General features: G+C 40.9%; 1 protein-coding gene across 3 annotated transcripts; it reads left to right on the forward strand.

The window, feature by feature from the left end:
- Positions 1 to 822: 822 nt before the first annotated feature.
- On the forward strand, positions 823 to 27,811 carry FMR1 (fragile X messenger ribonucleoprotein 1). Of its 3 annotated transcripts, none has more exons than XM_082207640.1 (16): positions 823 to 1,423; positions 5,641 to 5,693; positions 8,475 to 8,568; positions 10,579 to 10,650; positions 11,306 to 11,454; positions 12,074 to 12,167; positions 12,262 to 12,378; positions 14,062 to 14,232; positions 14,350 to 14,428; positions 16,348 to 16,457; positions 18,635 to 18,697; positions 21,685 to 21,771; positions 22,511 to 22,706; positions 23,574 to 23,753; positions 24,679 to 24,761; positions 25,860 to 25,897. In XM_082207640.1, the coding sequence occupies exons 1-16, from the start codon at positions 1,373 to 1,375 to the stop codon at positions 25,863 to 25,865; spliced, it is 1,605 nt and encodes a 534-aa protein (XP_082063766.1). In that variant the 5' UTR covers positions 823 to 1,372; the 3' UTR covers positions 25,866 to 25,897. The 3 variants fall into 3 exon arrangements, with proteins under 3 accessions (XP_082063766.1, XP_082063764.1, XP_082063765.1); XM_082207638.1 differs by having other exon boundaries at positions 824 to 1,423; positions 25,855 to 27,811; XM_082207639.1 differs by lacking the exon at positions 18,635 to 18,697 and having other exon boundaries at positions 824 to 1,423; positions 25,855 to 27,811.
- Positions 27,812 to 27,821: the final 10 nt, after the last annotated feature.

Consider the following 27,821-nt stretch of genomic DNA (forward strand, 5'->3'; position numbering starts at 1 on the left):
CCGGTGCTGGAAGCCATGTGTGAAGCCAGGGCTCTTGCGCCTGGGTCCTGCTTTGTGGGCTCTCCACAAACAATGACGGGTAGGTAGGTCCCTGTGGGGACAGGATGGGGGACTAGATGGGCTACAGGTTCTTTTTGTGTATTTGTGATTGTCACACTTGGAAACAACACACACACAGTGCAAAAACCAAAGCCTCTTATATGGTTTTGACTGCGTTCTTATTTCAATTGTATGTTCTGGTACTTTTCTTCCTCTGAAAACAAAATGCATTCTCTTCCTTCTCCCATTGTTAAAAGAAAGAGTCCAACAACAAAAACCCTCGCTTCACATTTCCTCCCTCAGCCCGCCATTAACGGCCCCATGCGCTTTTTGAAACCTAGGAGCGCCCTCCCGTTCGGCGCCGACTTCCACGATTTGAGGGGGCAGCTTTCTCTCCCTAACATTTCATTGGGCGGCGCTGCCGTCACTCTTTATAGAGTATATTATGAAAAGGCGGGATTGGCGGAGGAGGCGTCGGCGTCGCTAAGCAGCCGTTCCGCGCTTACGACTCGCTCGCTCGCGCGCGCCCCCGCTTGGTCTCAGCCTCTCTTGACCCGCCATGTTCTTCTCGCTTTGTTGCGCGAGATCGCGCTCCATCCGCCCACCCGCCCCGCTGCCGTTGGCCGGCGCGTGAGGGAGCTCAGCCTCTTGGCGTTCGCGGGAGCTCTCGCGAGAGGGCGCGCGAGGTTAGCCCCGTACTCGCGAGCGCGAGCGCGCGCTCTTGCCTCCGCGCAGGCGCAGTCGCGAGGCCTTTTAAACCCCTCTCCCCTGCTGCCGCCGCCCCCTACCCCCCCCCTCTCCGCCTCCGCCGCACGCACTAACTACTGCTGCCTCTCCGGCCGCCGCCGCCTGCTTGGGGCCCCGCCGCGTCACGTGACGGCGCCAGGTTTTTAATGTTTACATTCGAAGCGGGCGGCCCGCGGCGGCGCCCCTCCCCCGCTCCCCGCCTCATTCTCCTCAGTCGCCTCAGCAGCAGCAGCAGCTCCGGCTTCAGTCTCCTCAGAGGCGTCCTCCCCTCAGCGACCGTTTCGCTTTCATTTCCGGGCGGCGGCGGCGGCGACTCTCGGCAGCCCCAGCCCCCAGCACCACGACAACGGCGGCGGCGGCGGCGACGGTGGTGGTGGCGAGCCGCGTCGAGGAGGAGGCGAAGGAGGAGCAGCAGCAGCCGCTCGCCGGCCTAAGCCGCCGCCGCCTCTTGCTCCACGCGCCCGCCAGGGACACGGAGCCCGGAGGCCACAAGAAAGGAGGAGCAGGCGGCCGGGGCGCCGCCGGCTGCCTCAGCCGAGGAGGGCCTTCCAGCGCCGCCAGCCCAGCCTCCTGCCCGGCAGCAGACATGGAGGAGCTGGTGGTGGAGGTGCGCGGCTCCAACGGGGCCTTCTACAAGGTAACGGGCGGCGGAGGGGCGGCCTGGCGGGGAAGCGGAGGGGCGGCCTGGCGGGGTGGGGGGCAGGCGCCCGACTCGCCAAAGGGGCTCCGGGGCTGCAGGTAGGGACCTCCGGCGACCTCGCCACCTGCGCCCTCGCCCCACCGCCGCCCTTTGGCGATGGGCAACAGACCCCTGTGGCTGAAGGGCTGCGGGGGTTGTTTTTTTTTTGGGGGGGAGCCCTGGCCCCTCTCAGTTTGGCGGCCGGGGTACGAGTTGATTAGGGTGAGTTGGGGCGCGTCCACCTTGCGCGTTCCTCTTCCCTCAGGCTTTGGGCTGACTGGTGTCCTGTTGCCTTGGGGGGGGCGAGTTAATGGTTTGCTTTGTGTCTGTGTTTTAATTATTATTATTATTACGCGTTTTGTGTTTCCATCTTGCATTACTATTCCTTAAGTTTGTACACCGCCTTTTTGCGCCGCGAGCCGCCCCGCGGTCTGCAAAGGGAAGGTGGGCGTACGAATTTAAAGCGTGATTTAAAAAAAGTGCATCGGACCCAGCCGCTCCTCCTCCCGCAGCTCGGTCCTGCCGCGAGCCGGGCAGAGGCGCCCCAAATGGGAAGCGCCAAAGACCCCGAGCAAGAGAACGGGGCTCCCTCCTTGGGGCTTCCAGGAACTGGAATCTCTTACTGCCTCGCAGGCGGCGGGGAGGGTGTGTGCGCGCACTTTGTCCGTGGTTTTTGTTGTCATCAATTGTACTTTTTAGTTGCTTTATTCAGCGCACGGCAACCCAAAACTGCAGACGGACAGACGACACACCCACCTGCCTGACATAGATAGGATAACTAATATGGAAAAAAGAAATGCATGAAAAACATCCCACCTGCTTCCAAATGGCCAATATTGGTGGTATATGCAGTTCATTTTTGGTGTCTGTATATTATATGCGTATGCTCATGGGGTCGTTTTGGTAAAGAGTAGGTGTCTGAGTTGGGCAGTAGTTAACCCAGCTGAGTTGGGGATACCTAGTTTTGATGAAGGGGGTTAAGGAGTTGAGAGGGTAGGAGGCTAGTGATGCTGTGGTTTCTTTCCCTGGATGATTGAGGCATGCATCCCAGAAGCCTTAAAGGTGTATTTGGGGACCTGGTTAAATATAGAAACAAGTGGGGGAAAGTGTAGGTTTTGAGGAAGAGTTGCAGGAGACATTTAACTTGGATGAGGGGATTCTAGTAGGTGAAGTTGAAAGAGTGTGGCAATACATGGTGAGATGCCCAGTCTTTGTTGCTCCAAGTGCACCCAAAATTTGTAAAAGTTTTTTTAAAATTGAATCCTCATGAGCACCTTTTTGCATAGTGTTAACTAACACTATTACTTGCTTCAGGTAGGTAACCGTGTTGGTCTGACACAGCTGAAATGTATAAAAAAATTGTCCAGTAGCACCTTAGAAACCATCTAAGTTTGTTCTTGGTTTAAGCATTTGTGTACATTTCAACTATTTCTTGCACCTGTGGTTCAAACTTGCATTGGTCTTAGGTTGGCTTCTGCAACAAATCAATAGTTAACTTCAAACTGTTAATACATTTGTATCAGTTGGCTGAAGGTTCTTTTTATTTTTCCTTTCACAAAATATTCTCAACCAAATTATTCAGGCATCCTCTGCCCTGTTTTAGCCCTATTGAAATCAAAATCACAATTATTGTGATTCAGCTGCTAGCATATTAGAGTTTAGACATATTCCATTTGATAGTGGAGAAATTGGCTTAATGGCAACATTCGGAACATGAAGTATCATTTATTGTGGATTTAATTCAATTATCTGTAATTTCCAAAGGTTTCAGTGGCATCAACTTCTGAACCTTAGTTTTCCTAAGAACAATACCTAGGGCATACCTAGTCCTCTAGGCATTGCAGTTGATATAGAAATTGAACTAAAAATCCTAACTTGAGCAGCTAGGATCTGCTTAGATTCTTAGAAGACATTTGTGCTTAAAATAGTTTATCACTGTTAACTTTCACTTTTTATATAAACACTAGAAGGTAGCTCTTAATGCTTAACACTAGTAGATATTTGGGCATTGTTTCTTCTCTCTGTTCTTTTTGCATCAACTTTGACAAAAAGAGTTAATACTTAGCCTCTTAAATGACCACATGGTTTAAGAATATAAAACCAATCAAACGGGCCAGACCTAACAGTAGTTCAGGTGGAAGCTGCCTGCCACATACACTTGATGGAATTTTCTATTTAAACGATGCAAAAGAAGCAAGAAAGAAGTTGGGAATTGGTTTCTGCAAAAGTTACCTACTTGTTATTTCCAAACAAGACAGTTAATTTCAATGTATCAAGATAGTTGTGTCCAAACAAGACCATTGATAGTTATTAGTGGGGGTTTCTGATACTATTTCTTTCATTCCGATGAAATAGGTGTGTTTTTACTTTCTAAATGTACAGGTTTATTAATGCTGCTCTTCAGCTGCAATATGTACAGTTAAATTAATTTGAATCCAGCTACAATCAGCAAGTTACTTAAATAGAACTAAATAAAAACATCTGCCTATAATACTATGGAAGCATGCAGTGGTTCTTAAAAGTTTTCTATTTCAGGACCGCTGTGGAGGGTTGCTTTTTCTGAGTCGGAGGACTTGTGAAAAGATTCCAGATTAAAATTCAGAAGCTACATTTGTCCTCTCTGAGCCTAATCTTGCAATGCTAGTGCTCAAATAGTGACAACTACTTATTCACTGTGTGTGTGATACCATACTTTCTAAACATTTGAGCAAAGATGTTCTGGGGTGACTGGATAGTAAATCTGCAACTTTAAATACTAACTTTAAACAAACTTTTTGCTGTCACATACCGTATTTTTCACTGTATTGGACCATAAGACACACCTAGTTTTTAGAGGGGGAAATCAAGGGGGAAAAATTATTCCCCCCCAGCCCCAAAGAGCAATGGACAGGCTGCGCGCTTCCTCTTTAGCCTTGAGCAGCATCTGTAGCCTTGCACAACGGGATGGACTGTGCCCGCTGTCCACCGGGGCTGGACTAGATGACTCCTGGGGTTCCCTTCCAACCCTGCAAATCTGTGACCTCGGAAGTTGTTGGGGGTCTCCACCACTGGAGGCTTTTAAGCAGCGGTTGGGAGACCATCTGCCTGGCGTTCTTTAGCTGTGATTCCTACATTGTGAGGGGGCTGGGCTAGATGACCCTCGGGTGGCCCTCCCAACTCTATACAGTCCTACACTTCTGCGGCAGGAGATCCACAGCCACTTCACACAATGCCCACTCCCAATTTTCATTGGAGAGACATGTGGCTTCACTGTCTAGGTAGGTAGGTACCCCCCTACCTGCCACTCTTCCCTCACCCCACTTAAGCCGAGGGAATTCCTGCCCAGAGAAGCTCCCAGGTGAGGCAAGGGTTAAGATCTACCTTTGTATCCTCCCTCTTTCCCTTTTCTCTTCTTCTTCTATGCTAGTTCCTTCTCTTGTGTTTTGTTTAATCTGTTTTTATTGTATACGGGATGGATCGTGTTCACTGCCCGGGCTTCCTCTTTAGTCTTGCACAGCCTCCCGCGGCTGGAGAGGCGCGCACGGCTAAAGAGGAAGCCCGGGCAGCGAGCGGGATGGATCGCGCTCGCTGCCCGGGCTTCCACTTTAGCCTTGCACAGCCTCCCGCGGCTGGAGAGGCGCGCACGGCTAAAGAGGAAGCCCGGGCAGCAAGCGGGATGGATCGCACTCGCTGCCCATGCTTCCTCTTTAGCCTTGCGCAGCCTCCCATGACTGGAGAGATTGCGCAAGGCTTTTCTAGAGGAGGGAGAAGGGACTGACTGGCCGCGTCAGTCCCTTCTCCCTCCTGTGGAAAAGCCCGCAAGAGCCGCGCAAAGCTTGTGTGTGGCTCTTGGGGGCTTTTCCTGCTTGCCTCCCCCCCTGCATTCACTCCATAGGACTTTTCCCCTTAGTTTTTAAGATGGAAAAACTGCGTCCTATGGTGCGAAAAATACGGTATTCGTAATAACATTATGCATGCCATACATATATTTTGGTACCCTTTTGCATTTGTCATTTTTCTCTTCCATGCATGTAACGTGCATAAATTCTTAGCATAGCTAACCAACTGCTATATTGTGCCAGTTTGTTGCATTTAGAATAAGGGTTCAGAGTTTCCATATTATACCATTAAGAATAGTTTGTATTTAAATGATATCTCAATACTAATACCTGTAAATTCTCACTTCTCTTTTGCAGGCTTTTGTGAAGGATGTGCATGAAGATTCAATAACGGTTGCATTTGAAAATAAGTACGTATGGTCCTGGTACTGACTTGAATAGTTTTAGGAGATGCACTTATGAATTTTACATAGTTTAGAAATGTTGTGGCATTGAGGTAGTGAATAAACTTAAATATTTCTCTTGCAGCCTTGCAACCAGTGTTTGAAACTCCCATTGTTATAGGTGCATTGTTCGACAGGGAATTTCATTAGCATGAGCAGTTTCTGAGCTCTGGGCCTAATATTTTTGATTAAAACTGCAGAGTGGAAGGAAAGGAGGACCTTTTTCTGCCTCATTTCCAGCTACTCTCTCAAGATTGGAGAAGAAACCTTCTTAAGTATATTAGGGGTGGGTGGGCAGGGGAAGGACTGGACCATGTGAAAAATGAACATAATATTTCAGCTGCAATTCATTCATTTTCAGCTTTGTATTCTTGTTACTAAAAAGCACGCCTAGACATTCTGTTCTTGCACCCATAACCTAGGTTTAAGGTGCCATTTAGCTCCTAGCTTTCATATCTCGGTTTCTAACACTGCTTGCAACTACTTACAGAAGCGGTTGCCTGCCATTGCTGGCATTTTCTTTGGAACTCGAAGGCACTTGGTCAAATGTTGGGGGCAAATGCATGCTATTAATTTCTCACAAGTATATCCTCACCATTAAGCACATGGGAAAAAATGAGCTGCTGTACACTTAAATAACTCCTCCCCTTTATACCCATAGCTGAAGAGTTCTGTGCATAGAGATGACTATGTAGGTTGGTACTAGGATATTTTTTCCATGTGGGGGAGACGTTTCCCTAATGCTGTAGAATAGTTTATAACCTGAAGAATTGTTGAGAAGTTTTATATAGGGAGATGAATTAAAACAAACAGCATGTCTGTTAAAGATTAATCCATTTCAGCATTTAACATTATTGAACACTAAAATTTGTTTTCTTGAATGATTTAACACACTAATCTAGTTGTCTTTGGTGAACGAATTACATGTATAAATATTATTGTTTACACTGCTTAGATAGTTTTATAATTAAGTAGTCTTATTCTTAAGAAAATAATATCAATTGCAGGTTCAGTTGCTCCATTGAAAGCTACCTTCAAATGCTAACCTTTTGCATTTCTTTCTTGCTCCAAGATACGAAGTTGCATACCTGAACTTAGGAAGCCATAGTTTATGGTTTTTCATGAACATTCCTTTCTTGGCTCATTGTCTCTTCCCTGCCAGGCTACATAGGAAACAAGTCACAATCCATGGTTCAGACCTTAATGTTAAGCCAGGAATTGTGTTTTCTTTTCTCCATGCACTCTCATGTAGGGGACAAATATACCAGAAAGAAGCAGCCAGGGTAAACCGTTAATTCTGGTTTATTGTGACTTACAAATGATACCTGTGAAAATGTTCTGTCTTGACCTCTTGTATGACAAAGTGATAAGCTCTAACCAAAATGTGCTTTATTGAAATCAGTGAAATGTTCATGTGATGCATTTCACTCATGGCACTCATCTTTTGCTGCCAACTCACATTACTTTTGGTAATATACTGCAATGCTTCTCTGCGATATCGCTTAAAATGGGAGGTTAACTGTTTAACAGTCTAACACTTTGTTTCATGTAACAATGCAAACCTGAAAGTCTTAAGAGCACCTAAATCAGGACATGTTTTTTTGGCTAAGGGTTAAGTTACTATGATTAATGAAGGAAAATATAAATATTCTGAAATCTGTCTCCCCCCCCCCCCTTTTTTGATGTCTTTTGTTAGGGTTTGTGATTTTGTGTTGACTTAAAATAGTGCTTCAACTGTCAATATACTGTTCTAAGGTTGATTCCTCCTTTGGAGTTAGTTCAAGAAGCTGTTGTGCTATGACTATTACTCCTATGCATTGAAAGTGAGGATTGGAGAGAGCATTTATACAGTTTGGGGCATTTTAAATTGGAGGTGCACAACTCAAATTAATAATAATAATTTGAGTTGTGCACCTCCAATATACACATTTGTGCACGAGCCTTCAAAACATTCTATAACACTAGGTATAATGCAAATAGAAAAGCATGTGTCTAGAAGTTCTTCCTCTGCCTCTGTTTCAAAGATTTTTTCAGCTCTTATCAGAAACTGATGAGAAATAAACTTCCTGATATCTTCGCCTGCCAATCTGCACCATATAGGATCCCTCTTTAAACTTTTTTCATACATGTTTTTTGTTCCACCACTGTAATGACTTTTCAACAACCTTATTACAGTACTTCACTTTTTTCCTCAGCAACCCATAGCATGATATTTTCACTAAACTCAAAATTAAAATGAAGGAGAAGCTGTGCAGTCATAATGATCCAACCATTATTCTATTTTTGATATTAGTGAGTGCATTAAACAAAGATTAGAAAATTAGTGTTTTACATTCTTGGTGGGGGACTACAAGCTGTCAGGAAATAAGTTACAGTTAGTCCAAAGGCCTTCCATTGTGCTGGTTTGCCTTAAACTTTGTCAAATAAGTCAAAAGAAATTTATCTGGGACAATGAGTAAAACAGCTTTTGGTTACACTTTTAAAAGGCTATTTTTTACTATTTCAGAATTACAAAGATAAAAATCCATCTCTTTCCCTCATTTAACACTCTTTCCAAGTTAGTTAGCTTATATAATCAGTCCATTGCAGACTCCTAATAATTTTGAATTTGTTCAGATTATTCCAGCTCACAGGGTTAGGGTCCAGGTAAGTAATCACTGGCCACTGTTCTTTATTGATGTTGTGTACTTTCTGCTTCACCTGATTCAGTTACTATTTAATAGCCTTTGCTTTTATTTTGTATTTCAGTTGGCAGCCAGAGAGACAGATTCCTTTCCATGATGTCAGGTTTCCTCCACCTGTGGGTTACAATAAAGATATAAATGAGAGTGATGAAGTTGAGGTAATAACTGTTTTAATTGAAGTTTTTAGGTCAGGGGAAAACATAGATAAAGTTGTAGGTTTTTTAGAGGAACATAATTGCAGTCTTTGTTAAAACGTTTTTAGGCTACTTTTTCAAGCAGTGTGCATCAGAAGCAATTCACACCCATTAAAAATCCATTTGAAAGAAACAATCACACAAAAGATCTAAACCAAAAGAAATCGTACAGGCATAAGAAATCCAGGAAAACAGTAGATGTCAGTGTGTGGACATAAAGGTACAGGTGTGCATGCAGTCAAAATAGAACATTTTTCTGTTTACACTTAGATTTTCACATTGAGAATCTTACATTATTACTAGTTGACAGCTGATGGTGTATGCAGGATGAGTGATATTACATGCAGACTCCAGAAGTGTCAAGGAGATCATTTTTAGCAAAAAATGCAATTCTGCTAGCTAGGTCTTCAAAAGAACCCCAAAGTGCCATACTTTCATCATTCTGGGTTTAATTTTTTAATTGCTTTTTTAGAAAGATAGCTTGCCAGGTTGAGGTAATCTAGAAATAAAACTGTAAGTAGAAAAAGAAATATTAACAGAATAAATCTGGTTATTTTCCACAACTTCACTAATTCAGTGGAAACAGGACTATAAACCGTCTTTTCTATACCCATCAGAGATAATTTACTGTTGCATGTCTCTCCTTAATTGTAGCCTCAATCCCACATGCTACATGCATCGAGAGCTTCTCATAGAGATCTGTCTTAACCCATCCTGATGCCAGGCTGCTGCTGATTTGCACTTCAGCACAAACCCTATGTTGGGCAATTAGTTCATGTCCAGCAGAGATTCTTTTGCATCTCAACTTGGAACATCCAGCAACCTGTTACTCAGTCTCTAGCCCTTGGCTCTAATCGTCGAGCAGCTTGCATGCATTGGATTTGAAGCAATGCTGTGGGTTTTCTAAAAAAAATTGAGGATTGAAAACTTTTCATTGACCCCAACTGATATAGTTCTAACATAGTGTGCTTATTTGCCTGGTTTTTATTAAACTAAAAGCATGCACGGTTTTACTTGATCTACAAATATTTCAGACCTTTTCCAATAACCCAAAATCTTTTGAACTGCAGTGTTTGTTTAAAAGCTTTACTTGGAAATTCCTAACTGCACAATCCTCTACATGTCTCCTTAGGAGTTAGTCCAGCTGAGTAACAACTGGCTTACTTCTGGGTACTTGGTTACAGACTTTCAGCAATCACATATTTTCCCCATATGTTTAATGAATTTGTTGAGGGTAAGATTGTGCCCACTGGTGCTGTCCCACAGTTTGCACGTATTCAGCTGTTTACACCATGTACAACTGTATTGTCTGGTACAAACTATATATGCATATAGTTGTACAGAACCTGCTCAGAGCCATTCTCAACTTTCTCACACTGGCTGAGGCAAAGCCTGATGCTACAATCCAGTTCCCCTTCCATGTATTCATTGAACATGTATGAAGAACCAAAGTATAACTGTGAAACTGCTCAAACCGACTCTTAATGCATTCAGTTTGGTTTTTTGAAACACCGTATATTTTAGAAATTGAAAACTTGCTATTGAAAGAGAGTAGAAAATATACATTACAGATTCTTTCCCCAACACACTTGCCTTGAAAAAACTAGCTTCCAGATCACACCCAGATGAAGTGCAGGATGGCTTTGAATATGGCTAGACCATGTACATTTAATACAGCAGAATGGTTATGGTGCTGCAACTCAGTGGTATGTAGGGGAATATGAATAATAATCTCTTTTCAACTCCTAATTTCCAGTATAGTGGGGAGCATTATTAGTGTGGTGTGCTGTTTTTCCACTAGATCATAGAATTGTAGAGTTGGAAGGGTCCAAGAGGGTCATCTAGTTCAACCGCTGCAATACAATCATTTGCTCAATGTGAGACCTGAACCCATGACCCTGAGATTAGGAGTCATATTCTGTGACTGTGTCTACTGCATAATAATAAGATATTCTACACTGTGATTTTGTTTAGGTTTATTCCAGGGCTAATGAAAAGGAACCATGTTGCTGGTGGCTGGCTAAAGTGAGAATGATAAAGGGTGAGGTAGGAATATATATATTTTAATATTCTGGGATTGACATGTTAAGTGTAGCTTTTGGGTTTCAAGTTCTTGTGGGTCTCTTTTCAAGTACTTCCAATTTATTGGAAATTTCCTCCTAGAACCCTAGTTTAAATATCTGTCAAAGGGATGCAGACGGCGCTGTGGTCTAAACCACCAAGCCTCTTGGACTTGCCGATCATAAGGTTGGCAATTCAAATCTGTGTGACAGAGTTAGCTCCCATTGCTTTTTCCCAGCTCCTGCCAACCTTGCAGTTTGAAAACATACCATTGTGAGTAGATAAATGGGTACCATTGCGGCAGGAAGGTAAATGGTGTTTCTGTGCGCTCTGGCACTCATCACAGTGTTGCATTGCTCCAGAAGCAGTTTAGTCATGCTGGCCACATGACCCAGGAAAGCTGTCTGTGGAAAAACGCAGACTCTTAGCCTGAAAGTGGAGATGAGTGCCGTACCCTGTAGTCAAATTTGACTGGACTTAACCGTCCCAGGGTCCTTTACCTTTTACCTTAAATATATGTTAAAGCAAAAAAAAATGTACTTTCTCCCAGAAGTAAGTGAGACCCCTTCGAAGTACAGTTGTAGCACACATCACTTCTCAGTTAAACATTCTCTTAGACAATTTTGTTCTTTTGAATTAGTTTTATGTAATAGAATATGCAGCCTGTGATGCTACCTACAATGAAATTGTCACAATTGAGCGCCTACGATCTGTGAATCCCAACAAACCTGCAACAAAGGATACGTTTCATAAAATCAGACTTGATGTACCAGAAGATTTAAGGCAAATGTGAGTATAAAGATCTTTTATAAAGAGTTTTAATCCATTTTTTAAAGTTTGTAATACCATCTCATTATAGTTTTTGTTCTACTCCAGTAACAACAAATGCATGACTTTTACAAAGATGTTTACAAATGCATTGCAGTTTAGATAGTTCTGAAAGCCCTGAAAGGCATTGTGTACAGCAACATAACATTTAATTAAAATATTGTATTCATTGCAATGTATTCATGAATATGAATGATTAGGATGCCACATCTCACCTGTCACTATTTAATTGCCTGTACATGTATGGGGCAGATAACCTAACTAGTTGAAACCAAATGAAAATATGTAAGTATAAATTTAACTACTGTTGGAGGCTTGTGAATTATTTCACTTTTAGTCACTTAAATATCATACGTGACTCAGGTCTTTTTGCTAGACTGTGGCATTTCATGGTTACTTGTGATAAGGGCAGGTCAGCTGAGAAACACAGTGGAGCTCTTGGGCAGCTCTTCTCTTACCTCACACTATGGTGCAAAGCATACTAGGTGATACTGTTCTTCATGCAATCCTGTGATTGCTTTACGATGAGATGGTTCCATTAAATGAACGTTCTGAATTTTTTAAGTACTTTGTGTTTTAGGTGTGCTAAGGAATCCGCACACAAGGACTTCAAGAAGGCAGTTGGGGCATTCTCAGTCACATATGATTCTGAAGCCCATCAGCTTATAATTTTGGTATGTGTTTCTGCTTTTGATGTATTCAAACTGTTTTACATTGGATGTGATACTGATCAAAGATCTCTTTTCCTCCCGTCCCCAAATTCTTTAGTCTATTGATGAGGTAACAACAAAACGTGCAAATATGCTCATTGATATGCACTTTCGAAGTCTTCGCACCAAGTTATCATTGATTATGAGAAACGAAGAAGCAAGCAAACAATTAGAGGTACTGTATCCATTTTTATTTGAAAAAAACTGTACTGAAACTCTACTAAAGTTGTATATGCTCTACTGATACCTCTGTGAAGAGTTTTCAGGTGGTATACACTTCTGGGTTTGCTGCGTTCGCAACCCAAAGTTTACGTATCCAGAGGGATATGTAAGCAGAGGTATGACTGTATTGGCCTACTGTCCTAAAGAGGTAGATAACACTTTGATATTTAATTCATTGCTAGCAGTAGCCCTTGAAATAGTCCACTGTAGTTTCCATTTTACAGGCTTGCCTACCAGTAACTATTGAGACCATATAATTTGAACCTAGCTCAACTTTTGGAATGGTGAATACCATAGATTCCGGCATATTAGGTGCCAATTTGGGGGTGGGGGTCGTCTTATACGCTTCGGCAGCTTCGCTGGGCAGCGGCAGTGGGCGATGGGCTGCGTGCCGGAAGGAAGCTACCCAGCGATGCTAAGCCGGCTTTGCTGGGCGGCTTCCTCCCGGCGCGGAGCCCATCGCCCACTGCTCCTTCAGAAGCTGCCGCAGCAGCAGCAGTGGGCGGTGCGCTTTGCTCCGCGCCGGGAGGAAACCACCCAGCGAAGCCGGCTTAGCATTGCTGGGCAGCTTTGCCAGGCAGCTTCCCCCGGCGTGGAGCGGAGCCCACTGCAGCCATACCCAGCGTATAAGACGACCCCCAACTTTTTAACCTCTTTTCCGGGGTTAAAAAGTCGTCTTATATGCTAGAATCTACGGTACTTTAAAATGCTAACAGATTTTCCACACGTAATTGCTTTGCTAGCTTAACTGATTCTATTTGGTACTTTTTAAGGCGTCTCAAAGAGAGCGTGAGGAACTTTGCTGATTTTGCACTCCTCTAAAGTTTCATTTGGGACGCGGGTGGCGCTGTGGGTAAAAGCCTCAGTGCCTAGGGCTTGCCGATCGAAAGGTCGGCGGTTCGAATCCCTGCGGCGGGGTGCGCTCCCGCTGCTCGGTCCCAGCGCCTGCCAACCTAGCAGTTCGAAAGCACCCCCGGGTGCAAGTAGATAAATAGGTACCGCTTACCAGCGGGAAGGTAAACGGCGTTCCGTGTGCTGCGCTGGCTCGCCAGATGCAGCTTTGTCACGCTGGCCACGTGACCCGGAAGTGTATGCGGACAGCGCTGGCCCCCAGCCTATAGATGTGAGATGGGCGCACAAACCCCAGAGTCTGTCAAGACTGGCCCGTTCGGGCAGGGGTACCTTTACCTTTACCTTTTAAAGTTTCATTTCTAACCAAGAATGCATCTTTCCACAGAGTTAAAGGACGTTGGTGGCACTGTGGGTTAAACCACAGAGCCTAGGACTTGCCGATCAGAAGGTCGGCGGTTCGAATCCCCGCAGCGGGGTGAGCTCCCGTTGCTTGGTCCCTGCTCCCGCCAACCTAGCAGTTCGAAAGCACATCAAAGTGCAAGTAGATAAATAGGTACCGCTCCAGCGGGAAGGTAAACAGCGTTTCCATGCGCTGCTCTGGTTTGCCAGAAGCGGCTTAGTCATGCTGGCCACATGACCCGGAAGCTGTACGCCAGCTCCCTTGGCCAATAAAGCGAGATGAGCGCTGCAACCCCAGAGTCGGTCACGACTGGACCTAATGGTCAGGGGCCCCTTTACCTTTATCTAAAGTTTCATTTCTGACCAAGAATGCATCTTTCCACAGAGTTCAAGGCAGCTTGCTTCACGATTTCATGAACAATTCATTGTACGTGAAGATCTAATGGGTCTGGCCATTGGCACTCATGGTGCTAATATTCAGCAAGCCAGGAAAGTACCAGGTGTGACAGCTATAGATCTTGATGAAGACACTTGTACATTCCATATTTATGGGGAGGTGAGTTGCATCTGTTTCTCTCTTTCTCTCTCACTCTCACACAGACAAACACAAACACAGCTCTGATTCTAAGACACTGCAACCCTTTAACATCCATTTTATTTGTATTTCCTATAGGATCAAGATGCAGTAAAGAGGGCAAGAAGTTACCTTGAATTTGCTGAAGATGTCATCCAAGTCCCCAGAAACTTAGTAGGTATGTTGATTTGAACTATGATTTTGAAGCTGTTCGGAACCTAAGGCCCAAAACAGGGAGTAGTCGAGTGCTGGGATACCAAAGAAGGATGTCAAAAATGCCATAATGTTTTCAAAAATGCCAACGTTCTAGTACTTTATTAAAGAAAAGTACATGCTTATGAGCTTGTCAGGTTTGCTAGACTTTACAGAAACCGCAGCAAGGAGATGGTGTGTTCATACCCAAGCAAACATTCACACACTTTAGATACAAAGCAACATAACCACTTTGGCCTGATTTCCCATCACTGCACCTGACTGAATGAGGGCATAGGTGGCAAATACCCAAATCTCAGATAGCTTCCCATTTCCGTTCTCAGAGCCCAGCAGCCAAACCCCACAGATAAGGATAACATCAAAGCTAGCCAATTAGTCGATATCAAAGCAAGTGAATGTGAACATATATGAGCTCATGATTACATCAACTACCAATTAATTGTGGTATTTTCAGAAAAAGAAAAAGGTCAAGAAAAGTTCACTGTTGGTTCAAAAGCTAAGTCAGTGCTCTTTTCCTTGGAAAGATCAGAAGACTATTTGAAACATGGCTATAGTATTCTTTAAGCTTCAGTTGTGATACATGTGTTGTGGTTTAACATCCTAACAATACACACCATAAAAAGTCCACACATAGCTTCTCAAAACCATGCATTAGACAGCTTTGAGTTAAAAGATGCTTCTCTGTATTAACACTGAGGGGATTTACCTGGCTTTTGGAATAGGCATTTTAAGTAATAGAACAAGTGATATATTTTATCTCTTAATTGTGTCTCTTACTGGATCCAGCGTCTAGCAATTGATCACATGCACTAGAGCCAGGAGATGCCATCCTGCATATTACAAATATCTAGGAAGCCCATATGGATAACTTTTTGCTCCTCTTTTGTGCCTTTCCACTATCTGAGCATTTCAGTTCTCAAATTATGAACACCTGACTTGCTAACTAAACAGCATAATATTTACTTTTCCTCATTGAGAGAGACATTATTTTGTCCACTGAATCAGCACTTGCTTACTTAACATTCTGCACCCCAAAAGCTGGAAGAACTACTTTGTTTAATTGAAATAAGTGTTAACATATTTGAATTTGATTTCAGTTTCATAATTAATTAGTTTATTTATAAATGTTATAAGTTTATTTTGTTTATAAAAATATATCATAAAAATAACAAAGTAGTTTACAATAATGACTATATCTAATAAAACACACCCAAAAATCCAAGACCCTCTGCTAACTGTTATGGAGAGATGTAGACTTAATTATCCTATTTTTATATTCTTAAAAGTTTAGAGTCAAACAGAAATCTGCCTCTTGCGTTTAAGTAGGTATAATCCTGCAGTGCATGAGGATCAAATAACTGCAAGTTATAGGGTTGTATGAAGACTAGTTACAGTAACCAGGTAGCATACTTGCATTTTCAAGAGATAAACTGATTAAAAATGGGGATATGCGATTGAAGTTACTGTTTTTAAAATTGTGTTTTTTTAAAAAAAATCATTATGCTAATCATGATCTATAACATCTGGAGCACCTGATTTGGATTAAGATGAATGTACATTGCTGTTTTGTAATAATGTGGGGTTTTTGTTGTTGAGTTAGTCCAATTTTTTAAGCCATAGGCTAGTAGAAAAGCGTAAATACGATAATCAATGAAGATGGAGCATGTGTGTGTGCATGGTTCTCAATCTCACAGGGAAGCTTCTATGTGCACTCAACCAAATTCACTTACAAGCCTCATGGAAGGGAGTGGTTGGTATGCAAACTTTCTGTAGCAACACATGGTTGAAACTTTCAGATAGTTGCTGAAAGATCTTTTGTGCTAATATTTCTATTTGTCTGAGCAAAACCCTAAATTTTCCATGTTGTATATGTTTTTATAATAGGAAAAGTTATAGGAAAAAATGGAAAACTTATTCAAGAGATCGTGGATAAATCAGGTGTTGTAAGAGTGAGAATTGAGGCTGAAAATGATAAAAATATTCCACAGGAAGAGGTATGTGAAGTGAAATAAAGTGGACTTGGTTTATATGCTGTTTCATATTTAGTGAGGGTGGGGGGACAGATGCAATTTCCTAAGCACTGTTCATTTCTATTATAAAACTTATGCATATAGGTTCTAAGTAAACAACCCTGCCTAATTATGTTTGATCTTTTTAAATAAACCTCTGTTTTAAGAATAATATTTCATTGTACAGTGGTACCACTGGATGCGAATGGGATCCGTTCCAGAGCCCTGTTCGCATCCTGAAGCAAATGCAACCTGTGTGCACGGGTCGCAATTCGCTGCTTCCGCGCATGCACGTGACGTCATTTTGAGTGTCTGCGCATGCACGAATGGCGAAACCCGGAAGTAACGCGCTCCGTTACTTCCGGGTTGCAACGGAGCGCAACCCGAAAATGGTTAACCTGAAGCTACTTCAACCCGAGGTATGACTGTACTTAAAAGTGCCATTAGTTATCCTTATTTTTAGCCTGGTGAAATAGGTCGCTATTTCCATTTTAGAGATTAAGACCTTGAATTAGGAGAGAGGGGAACTTTCCCCATGAATACACAGCAGGTCCATGGCAGAGGTGAAATTTAAACCAGGATGCAAGTCCCCGGAGTAGCTTATCTGATAACATTAGCTTGATATTGTTGAAAACTGAAGGTTTTCCTTTATTATGTTTGGATAATTTGTACCAGGGTGGATTTGATTTAAATCAAATTGATTTAAATCATTTTTAATTTTTTTATACAGAAAGACTCATTCTTGCTGGTATAATCTTAATATTTACAACCAGAGGAAGGTTTTATTTTAGGAATAATAAATTTTCAGAGTAGTTTTTTACAGTTATATTAAAAATTACTGATTTGGTTATACTATTAGAAATACATAGGCAGATAATTATGAAATTATTGTGAGGTTTAATCAGTAAACTGTTTATATTTGGACAACTTTTCTGCTGTACTTTATTGGAAGGAGAAAAATTATCATTTCCTTAATAACAATTTAAGCAATTTATTTAACTAAAGCAATAACATTGTAGCATATGTATACACGTTTGTTAACTGGTGTGGTTAAATGTTTTTGTTTAGAAAACAACAACTTAGTTTTAGCACACATGAAAAACTTAAAACAAATCCTCATTTCCTGATGCATAGCCTTTGGACCATAATGTAACTTAAATAGAAAACTATACTTAGAAAGATTTTTACTCCAGAAGCATTTTATTTTTAAAAATCTGATTTAAGTCAAAGAAATCCTATTTAAATACAAAAAATATTATTTTTAAAAAATAAATAAAAAATCGCTGATTTTTATCCACTCTGTCCTGTACATTAATAACAAACCATTTTCCATGTATAAATTCTTGTGTAGTAAAATGTCACCATGCACATACAAGTCAGTATCAGCAGACTTGTGTGAATCCCAAGTTTTTCAAAGGTATAATGAGGATTGCTCAATGGACATAAAAAATTAGTTGATTGAGGAGGGGGGCGGGTATGAAATGGAGAATTGTGAAAGAGACTGGCTTAGAACCCAGGCATCTTAAAGGTCATAATACAGACTTCCTTTTTTTAGGTTCTGAAAGAGCAACAGATTCATGTATGGGAACATCGAGAGTTGTATTTCCATTTCAGAATTTAAGTATATCTCACAGCTTAGGTTTTGGTGATGGTCTTTATATCCTGCTGTATCTTATGGGCTCAGAACTTTAATAGATTGAGTCCAAAGTTTGGTGGTGGTATTAAGCCAAAAAAATTGTATTGTAATTTTTTTATACAGTTTTGTACAATTGTACAGTTTTGTACAATTGTAATTTTTTTTATTGTACAGTTAGTGCCAATAGCATACTTGTCACTTGCCTTTGGTTTTTTATCAAAAGCATGTACTAATAAATATTTAAAACACAAATCTGTTGCATTGGCCCATTGCATAATTTCTTTGGAACTATAAAGTGCTTGTATGGTGACCATATATCTCAAAAAGCAGAAAGTAACTACTGCAGAGAGATACTTGCACACTAATGTATAGTGTAAATTAGGCATATACCTATTTGCAGTTTTCAAATGCTTCTTTAAAAGGTGGGTTGCAGTGTTTATATCCTGTCAAGTTTTGAGTTGAAGGTTCTGTGTTAACTCCTATGTATTTAATGACATCACTAATACTTGCATTCCTTACACTGCAGGCGTTAGTTGTGTCATCAACTGTGGCAGGGAGAAAGCAAAAACCTGAACTCAAAACTTGGCAGGTAAGTAACATTGAACCTCCCCTCCCCTCGTTTTTTTTCTCTTCTTTTGCAAGTTGATTTAACACTTAACGTAAGTGATAACTGAAGGATCATCTTTTAACAGATTAATGTACATTTAGCATGTAACAATGGAAGGGGAAGGCATGGTTTGCTGGGGAGAGGATACTGTTGGAGAGGTGGGGGACCCAGATTTCTACTGGCAATCTGCTCCCAATCTCTTGCCCATTCTCTATTTTTAACACTCGATTGGGAGCCACCCAGAGTGGCTGGGGAAACTCAGTGAGATGGGCGGGGTATAAATAATAAATTATTATTATTATTATTATTATTATTATTATTATTATTATTATTATTATTATTATTATGTTCATCCCTTTCCCCTTGGAGGCGTAGGGGAATTAGAGGTGTCACTGAACTGTCTTTTTCCTCTTGGGAAGGCTGCAAATCCTTCTGGACTTTGCTCCCTAACTTTACAAAATGTAATGTGTCATTTAAGTAGGGTAACCACTCCCCTAGGACTATTGTGCCCTCTGATCTGCTGGTCCTGTTGATGAACACCAGGCCGGTACTTAACAAAATTTCAGATCTGATTCTGGATAAGGGAACAGACCTGCCACATATTACTAGGACCTGGATGAATCAGCTGGTTAAAATCTATCTGACCCAGCTTTGCCCACCTAGGTACTCAGTGCATCACCAATCCAAATTAGATTGTCTGAAGGGGAGTCATTGTCCACAAGGGTAAAGGTAAAGGTAAAGGTACCCCCGCCCGAGCGGGCCAGTCTTGACAGACTCTGGGGTTTGTGCGCCCATCTCACTCTATAGGCCAGGGGCCAGCGCTGTCCGGAGCCACAAGGGTAATTATGTTCAATATGATAATAATATAATAATTTATTATTTATACCCCAGCCACTCTGGGGCAGCACCCATCAGAATATTAAAAACCTGATAAAACATAAAATATTAAAAACTCAACTAAACAGGGTTGCCTTCAGATGTCTTCTAAAAGTAAAATAGTTGTTTATTTCCTTGACATCTGATGGGAGGATGTTCCACATGGAGGGCACCACTACTGAGAAGACCCTCTGCCTGGTTCCCTGTAACCTCACATCTTGCAGGGAATCGCCAGAACATGAAACCCCCTCTCTTCTTTCCTGGGCGATGAGAGTTGTACCTGGTGTTTGCTCAGAGAAATTGATTGGGGCTGCTATGGGTGTCCTGTCAACCTCAGAAGCCCACTGTTGAAATTCTGCAAGGCAATCTGAGGAGATAATTGCCTGCCTCCATGTGAAGCTAAGTGTTGCCATTGATAAAGTTTCTGAAGTGTTCAGCGTATCATCCTGTCCCTTTTTATGGAATCTGTTGCAGTTACTCATGTCTGAATATGTACACAAGATGTATGCAGCTTGCTATATGCTCTCTGCCCATGCTCATCTCATCTGGTTTGCATCTAAGAGTTGGGAACACTGTTTTTGGATTGTTTCATTCCTGTACAGGTTCTCTCCCACCTTGTGCTGGACGACTCTGCCTGGGTCCCTTTCATCATTCCCATTGCTATTTAATACTTATATGAAGCTGTTGGGTGCATTCATTTGGAGGTTTGGGTCAAGGTGTCACCAGTATGCTGAAGATACCCAAACAGCTACTAAGTTCTTACAACGTGTAGACACTGTGGATGGGCAGTTTCCAGGCCCAGCAATTGAGTTGTATACCAGCTCTGGATGGAGTTTTACTCTCTCTAAAGGAGCTGGTGCATAGTTTGACTCTGCTGCTCAACCAGTTGCTACCTCTAGAAACCCAGCTGGCCTCATTGTCTTGGAGCGTTTATTACCAATTTCAGTTGGTGTGCTAACTTTGATGGTTCCTGGACAGGGATACCCTTGCCATGATGGTCCACGCAATGATAAACTCATGATTAGACACTTTCAGTGCTCTGCACATGGGGATACTCTTATGCCTGGTTCAGAAGTTGCAACTTCAGATGTGCTCATGGCACACTCAGCATTGAGATCAGCATCTGCTGCCTACTTGTGAGCCAAATTCAATGTTTTGTTGATTTTATCCTGGGATATCTAGCAGACCACCTCCCACAGTACAGATCAAGCTAATTTGTAAGATCTTCTGAGGAAACACTTCTGGTCAGTTCAGGACCAGCATGTTGTCACTTTAGGACAATGCAAAAGTGGGCCTTTTCAGTGATAGCACCCACTTTCTGGAATCCCCTTCCTCAAGTAATTCATGAGGAAGAGATAGTACTGACTGCCAAAGAATTCTTTAAACCTTTGTTAGCTTACACCTTCCTCAACTGACTTGTTTTTTTCTTTTTCTTTTGTACACTGCTTGGCTTTATTTGAGATATACAGGTAGCTCACAACTGCTTGCATGTGAGATTTCAACTTTGCACAGTAGAAATAACACAGATTAAATACACGAAAGGCAGAGTGGTTTTTTTTTTTGTGCAGTTCCCCCGCTCAGAAAGAGCTTTTAAGCTCTTCCTCGCTTGCGGGTTGGAGGGTAGGCCTATTCAATGCAACAGCTCCAGAAGATAAGGTTGCTCTCCCAGGGGCAGTTCCAAAGCGTGGTTTTTTGTATATATGCACCATCTCCAGAATGTAACCCTCATGTAAGTTGTGAGTTATCTTTATTATGAATAAATTTTATAGAATTGTATCGAAAGTTCTACTCAGAGAAGACCCATTGAAATTAATTGACATGACTAACCTAGGTCGATTAATTTCAGTGAATCTACTCTGAGTAGAACTTAGTTGGAAAGAACCCACAGTCTTTATGTAAACCACCTGGAGACAGATACTTTATTATTTGCTTGTAGTATTTTATGTTGCTTAACAAAATTCACATAGATTTTAAATGCCATCTGGAAAGTTATGAGTATCGATAGAGCTAGGAATGTTCATTCTTTTCCTAAAGAAATTGCAATCGCTATGGCTTTGCACCTGAAGATCTCTGATTCACCAATTTCTTTCTAGGGAATGGTTCCTTTTGTCTTTGTGGGAACCAAGGACAGCATTACGAATGCCACAGTTCTTTTGGATTATCACCTCAACTATTTAAAGGTAAGGAAAATGAACATACTTCGTGGGGAGTGGAAAAGTTAGCTTAGAACAGCAATGTCCAACAGGTCGATCGTGATCTACTGGTAGATCCCTGTGAGGTTTTGATAGATCGCAGTCGATCTCTGGCTCCCTTTCCTTAGTGCCCCCAAACTGACTCCTGCCCCCCTCGCCCCCCTCCATAGCTGTATGATCTCTGGGAGGGAAGATGGAGCTTTCTGGAGCTTTCTCTGCCGCTGTTTTGATCCATAGTGATCTTTTTGTGAGTGTCTTTACCCCTTTGTCCCTAGCCTTTCCTCCCAAAAAAGCTTTTTTTTAACCCCTAATAAAAGCTCAACAGATTCGAGCTGGACCCCCCCCCCCAAAAAAAAAAACAAAAAAAAACCCCGGGGCTTTCCTCCTCCCCCAAAAAAGCTCCACAACTTTGAGCTGAACCCCAGAAAAACAGGGGTATATCACTGCCAGTTTTTAATTCTGAAAGTAGATCTCTGTCTCTTGAGAGTTGGCCACCCCTGGCTTAGAACAATGGTTTGTGATATTTTTCTGAGTTTCTAAGCTGATTCAAATTCTGATGTTAAATAGCTATGTAGGAAACAGAATTCCTTACAATGCTAACTGGTTTAAATCCTGACATTATCATATATTTCTTAAGCCAGTTGTGGAAGAAGCCAAACCTCTAAGACACTTAATAAGATTGGTTAAAATGGCAGCAACGTCCTGTAACTTATTTCTCTATTTATAGGAAGTGGATCAACTGCGTCTAGAGAGATTGCAAATAGATGAACAGCTTCGACAGATTGGGGCCACTTCCAGACCACCACCAAACCGCACAGATAAAGAAAAAGGATACATGACTGATGATGGTCCAGGCCTTGGAAGAGGTAGCCGACCCTACAGAAACAGAGGGCATGGGAGACGTGGACCAGGCTATGCTTCCGGTAGGTAACTTGGATTGTTCAGACTTGTACCGTTCTGATTTGTTATGTTCCTTTATTTGTTATGTGGTTGAGTATGTCTAAAAATGTGAATGAGTTGCAGATATGGAAATAAATGTGACTTCTACATAATAGTTGTGACACCTACTATGTTCATTGTCAGGTTCATTTGGTTATGTCTTAATGTCCATTCTGAAATACTATACAGATTGAACATCTATAAATTTAGCTTTATTAATGTACTAATGTACCTTAAGTTGAAAGTAATGTATTGACTTCAAAGATACTAATTTCTTATCCAGAAGGAAAAATTACCTCTTCCATTATCCATAATTGGATAGTGAGGTTCTCATTTGTTTCTGGGTGCTGTATAACAAATTACAAAAACACAATGAAAAGCTTTTATTTTTACTGAAATTTTGACATTGTCATGTGAGCTGTATTGGTCAGTGTCTACAAACTGTTGTGAATATAAGTCAGTCTACACATTGTTCTTGTCACTACTTGCAGTAGTCTTAACAAGCCGTTCTGTACAATTTCTTCACACATGCTACATGTAATCAGGACTCTTATTGCAGCTATGTCAAAGCAAATTTTAAACAGCAGCTCATATAATAAATTCCTCTTCATTCTTAGCACTAGTGGATTGAGCTGAGATCCCTTTTCTGAAACACATAAGCTGCTTAAATTAATCTAGACTAGAACTTTACTTTTACATTGCCCTTGCTGAGAAATATTACAGAAACTATATGAAACCAATATTTTAGAAAGAGGCTAGTTTTAACTGGTGGGTCATTCAGTTGGTTGGATTTTTCTAAAATATTGTGAAAATAGACTGTGGTATGTCTTGGTTTTTTTAAACTTTGATAGGAGCTAATTCTGAAGCATCAAATGCTTCTGAAACAGAGTCTGATCACAGAGATGAGCTTATTGACTGGTCATTAGCCCCAGCAGAAGAAGAGCGTGACAGCTACCTTCGTAGAGGAGATGGGCGAAGACGTGGTGGAGGTGCACGTGGTCAAGGAGGAAGGGGTCGGGGAGGTTTCAAAGGTGAGTAAATGATTATGATACTACATGGCAGATGAGCTATTAGAGCTCTTGATCATGTCCTGTACAGCTGGTGTGTGTCTGAAATGAAGAAATGAAGCTAGTAGATTTGCTGAACAACATTGTAGCAGTAACAAAACAAAACAAAAACCTGTTTAAAACTGAATCGGGCCAAACCATATTCCATGCAAACTGAGGAATGGTAGAGGCAAAATAGCAACTGGAATTTCCAGAAAGCAAGGAGTGAGAGAATACAGAGGAGAAATACATATCATTAAATACTGTTGTCCACTCACAAGAAGGACACCAAATCTGCCCAATTAACAAGCTGTTTTGTTCCTACACAATATATGTCCCTAAAGTTGCACAGCTTGGGGCATATCAAGGTAGGTTTGCTATAGGTCCCACCCTAAGCTACTGATTAGAGGTTTTTCTGTGACTCATTTCCCTAAAATGTTTTATGATTTTTATCTATCTTAATGTGTGAACATCTAATTTCCACCAGAAATGTAAAGCATTCCTTTTTTTACATTTATATATCACTTTCCTACCAGTATACTCAGTGCAGTTTACTATTTAAAAAGTACCGTATTTTTCCATGCATAAGATACCCCCCCCACCCCAATGTATCAAGACGACACTTTTTTTTAATCAAAGCACCGGTATATTTAGTACCATATATTTAAACAGCAGCGATCAGGTTGGACAAAGGCGTCGAGCTTTTCTTCAGCAATCACAAGCTTGCCCAGTCCACCACTAAGCCTGCACTGAACACAAACCCCTGTGCATTCACCATCTGTGTATAAAACAACCCCCAATTTTTGACTAATTTTTTAAAGCAAAATATTGTCTTATACTCAGAAAATACGATAAGATCCAAAGAACAATAACAGGGAAGACTTTTCTAAAATCCATTTTTGATGTGCAGGAAATGATGAACAGTTGCGAACAGATAACCGTCAACGTAATTCAAGAGATACTAAAGGGAGAACAGCAGATGGATCACTTCAGGTAAAAAAATCATTTGTTTATTTATTTATTTATTTATTTATTACCTATGCACTCATCAGCATCTGCATAAATGGACTTGCTCTTGATAGTCATGGAGTGATGCATCCATGCACACCTATCCCTGTCTGCATAAGAGTCCCACCCACCCCGGCAATTCTGCAACTTTACATTTGGTCATTGGAAGTTGCCTCAGTAATGGTATATTACTACCAATGACTGAAGATGTTCATTAGCCCAAGGGGGAGGGCTAATTTTTAGCAATTCCTCCTTCATTCCCTTGTGTGCCCCTAAATCTGACTGGGTAGAATGAACACTTTGAGTTGGTGTAGGAGGGATGGGAATTACCATGTTTTTCGCTCTATAACACTCAATCGACCATAACACGCACATAGTTTTTAGAGGAGGAAAATCCGTAGGCATGCCATCCGTAGGCATTCGCTCCATAACACGCACAGACATTTCTCCTTACTTTTCAGGAGGAAAAAAGTGAGTGTTATGGTGCAAAAAATACGGTACCTAAAATTGTCGTCGCCTCCCCCAATTCCGCTGGTGGTTACCGTCCATCAGTGAACAGACACCATTTGGTACCACCCAAAATAATTTTATTTAGGTTTTTAATCTCCATCATTCCCAAAGGATCAAGTAGAGTAATACTTTTGAACAGTTGACTTAATAAAAGCTCTGAAATGCATTTTTAGAAATTAGAAATCCTGTTTCTAAAAATATACAAAAATAAACCACTGCTTAGCTTTAACTACTAAATGCTTACCTGTATAAGATCAACTTCCATCTTATTTGGAAGGTAAATTCCAGGTTTTGTTGGGTTTGCCTAGGAAACCAGTCCTGCAAAATTACTAATAGCTATGATACATACAGTCAAGTGTTGCAGAAAGTTCTGACCTTTGTACAAGCCTAAATGCCTGAACAGTATTAAAAATAAATTTGGTTCCTTTTAACGGCACACTTCTAGAATATATTTTATTTGAAGAAGGGGAAGAACTTCTTAGATAAAGTGCTCTCCAACGAGTCTTGATAAATGTTCCTTTTTAAATTATCAAAGGGGTATGCTTTATATAACTCTAATTTGTTTCAGATCAGAATTGACTGCAATAATGAAAGGAGTGTCCACACTAAAACATCACAGAATACCTCCAATGAAGGTAGCCGGTTGCGCACGGGTAAAGATCGTAACCAGAAGAAAGAGAAGTCGGACAGCGGGGATGGTCAGCAACCGTTGGTGAATGGAGTACCCTAAACTGCATAGTTTGAGAAGTTATATTTCCTAAACTGTTTCAGTAAAACTTATTCCACATTAGATAAACTTATTAGGCCAAAGACAAATAGTAGGCAAGATGGCGCAGGGCATGAAATGAATATAAAAAGTTCTTTTCGCCTTTTTTAAACATCAGTATGCAGTTTTTTCAAAATAAGATGTTTTACTTGCATTAAAAATACCTTGAACTTCTGGAAAAAAATGCTTTTAAGTACATATTGCACTTCAAACGATGAAATAATCCATTTGTTTGTTTATAAAATAATGAAACTGTGCATAGGTATTTCTGTTCAGTTGTACCATTTCAATGAATTGGTCAAAATCACTGCTAAATTTCAATTTTTAGAATAAATAGTGTTTGCAGTAATCAGATTGGGCTTCTGTTTTCAATCTTTTAGGAGTTACTCACCTTAAACATTAAAAGGTTCTGTTTTATGTCCTGTGTCAGTTCACATTTTGGTTCACTTTTTCAGTATTTTAGTGAACCTCTCGATATATGTGTAATGTAACTAAATTGTCATTTTCCTTAGCAAAAAGTTGTATGATCTGTGCCTTTTTTATATCTTGGCAGGTAGGAATACTATATTTGGATGCAGAAATCAGGGAAGCTGAGTTGGAAACACTAAATGTACAATATATGTAGCAAAACTTCTCCAACAATTAGTACTTTATTAGAAGAATGCATGCTTTCCATATTTTTTTCCTTGCATAAACATCCATTTAGGCAATTTTAAGAACAGAAAATTTATTTTGCACTGAAATAATGGCAGATTGTGTTACTGAGATATAGTGTGTTTTGTTTTTGTTTCCTTTTCAGACAGGACAAGAGAAGTTTTTTGTTTTGTTTTTGTTTTGTTTTTTAAACCTATTTCCATTTGTGATAAACTAAAACAATTCATGGTTACTGAGGGAACAAATTGTAACTTGTTCATAAGCTAGTAGTTTGTGCCTGCTGTTGGCCAGAGGACCAATTTTAAAGAATAGCTTTCTTTTTAGTTCCCCTACATTTTTGTTTGAAATTTGGAATCTGTCTCAGATGAGAAAGGAAGTTGATTTCTATATGTGAAACTTAGAAAAATTCAGGGATAGTGTAGTTCAACAGCCTTGGAAACAGAACAGTCTTACAAGGTCTCGTGTACAAGTAGATTCAAAACATGTTACTGAAGTTGGCATTAAGTTTAGTTGCCCATGATAGGGGTGGGGGATGCTTTTTATTTCTGATCATGAATGAAATTGTACTTGCAAAAAAAAAAAAAAAAGTGTAATAGGACTTCCATTTTAAGCTATTCTGTTTTTCTTAAATTACTCCAGTAGGAGTTTGGGTGATTATGTACAGAATTGTACAAACCTGGCCCTTGTATCTGCATGTTGTGCATTTTTGTTTCTCTGCTGCTTTTTCTCCGCCCATCCACCCCCTTGCATACAAGCAAGCATATAAAAATGGCAACAAACTGCACACAACTTAACAAATATTAAAAAGTCTTAAATATTGCCAAACTTTAAATGTTGATTTCTAGTTATTTATTTTGGGGGAATGTATAGTATTTGAAAAAACTGAAATTGGTACCTTGCACACATCATCTGTAAGCTGTTTGGTTTAAAATACTGTAGATAATTAACCAAGGTAGAATGACCTTGTAATGTAACTGCTCTTGGGCAATATTCTCTGTACATATTAGCTACAACAGATTGGATTTTATGTTGACATTTGTTTGGTTATAGTGCAATATATTTTGTATGCAAGCAGTTTCAATAAAGTTGGATCTTCCTCTGCTAATGGATGTTGA

This window comes from Podarcis vaucheri (genome assembly GCF_965113315.1).
Source record: "Podarcis vaucheri genome assembly, chromosome: Z".
NCBI lineage: Eukaryota > Metazoa > Chordata > Lepidosauria > Squamata > Lacertidae > Podarcis > Podarcis vaucheri.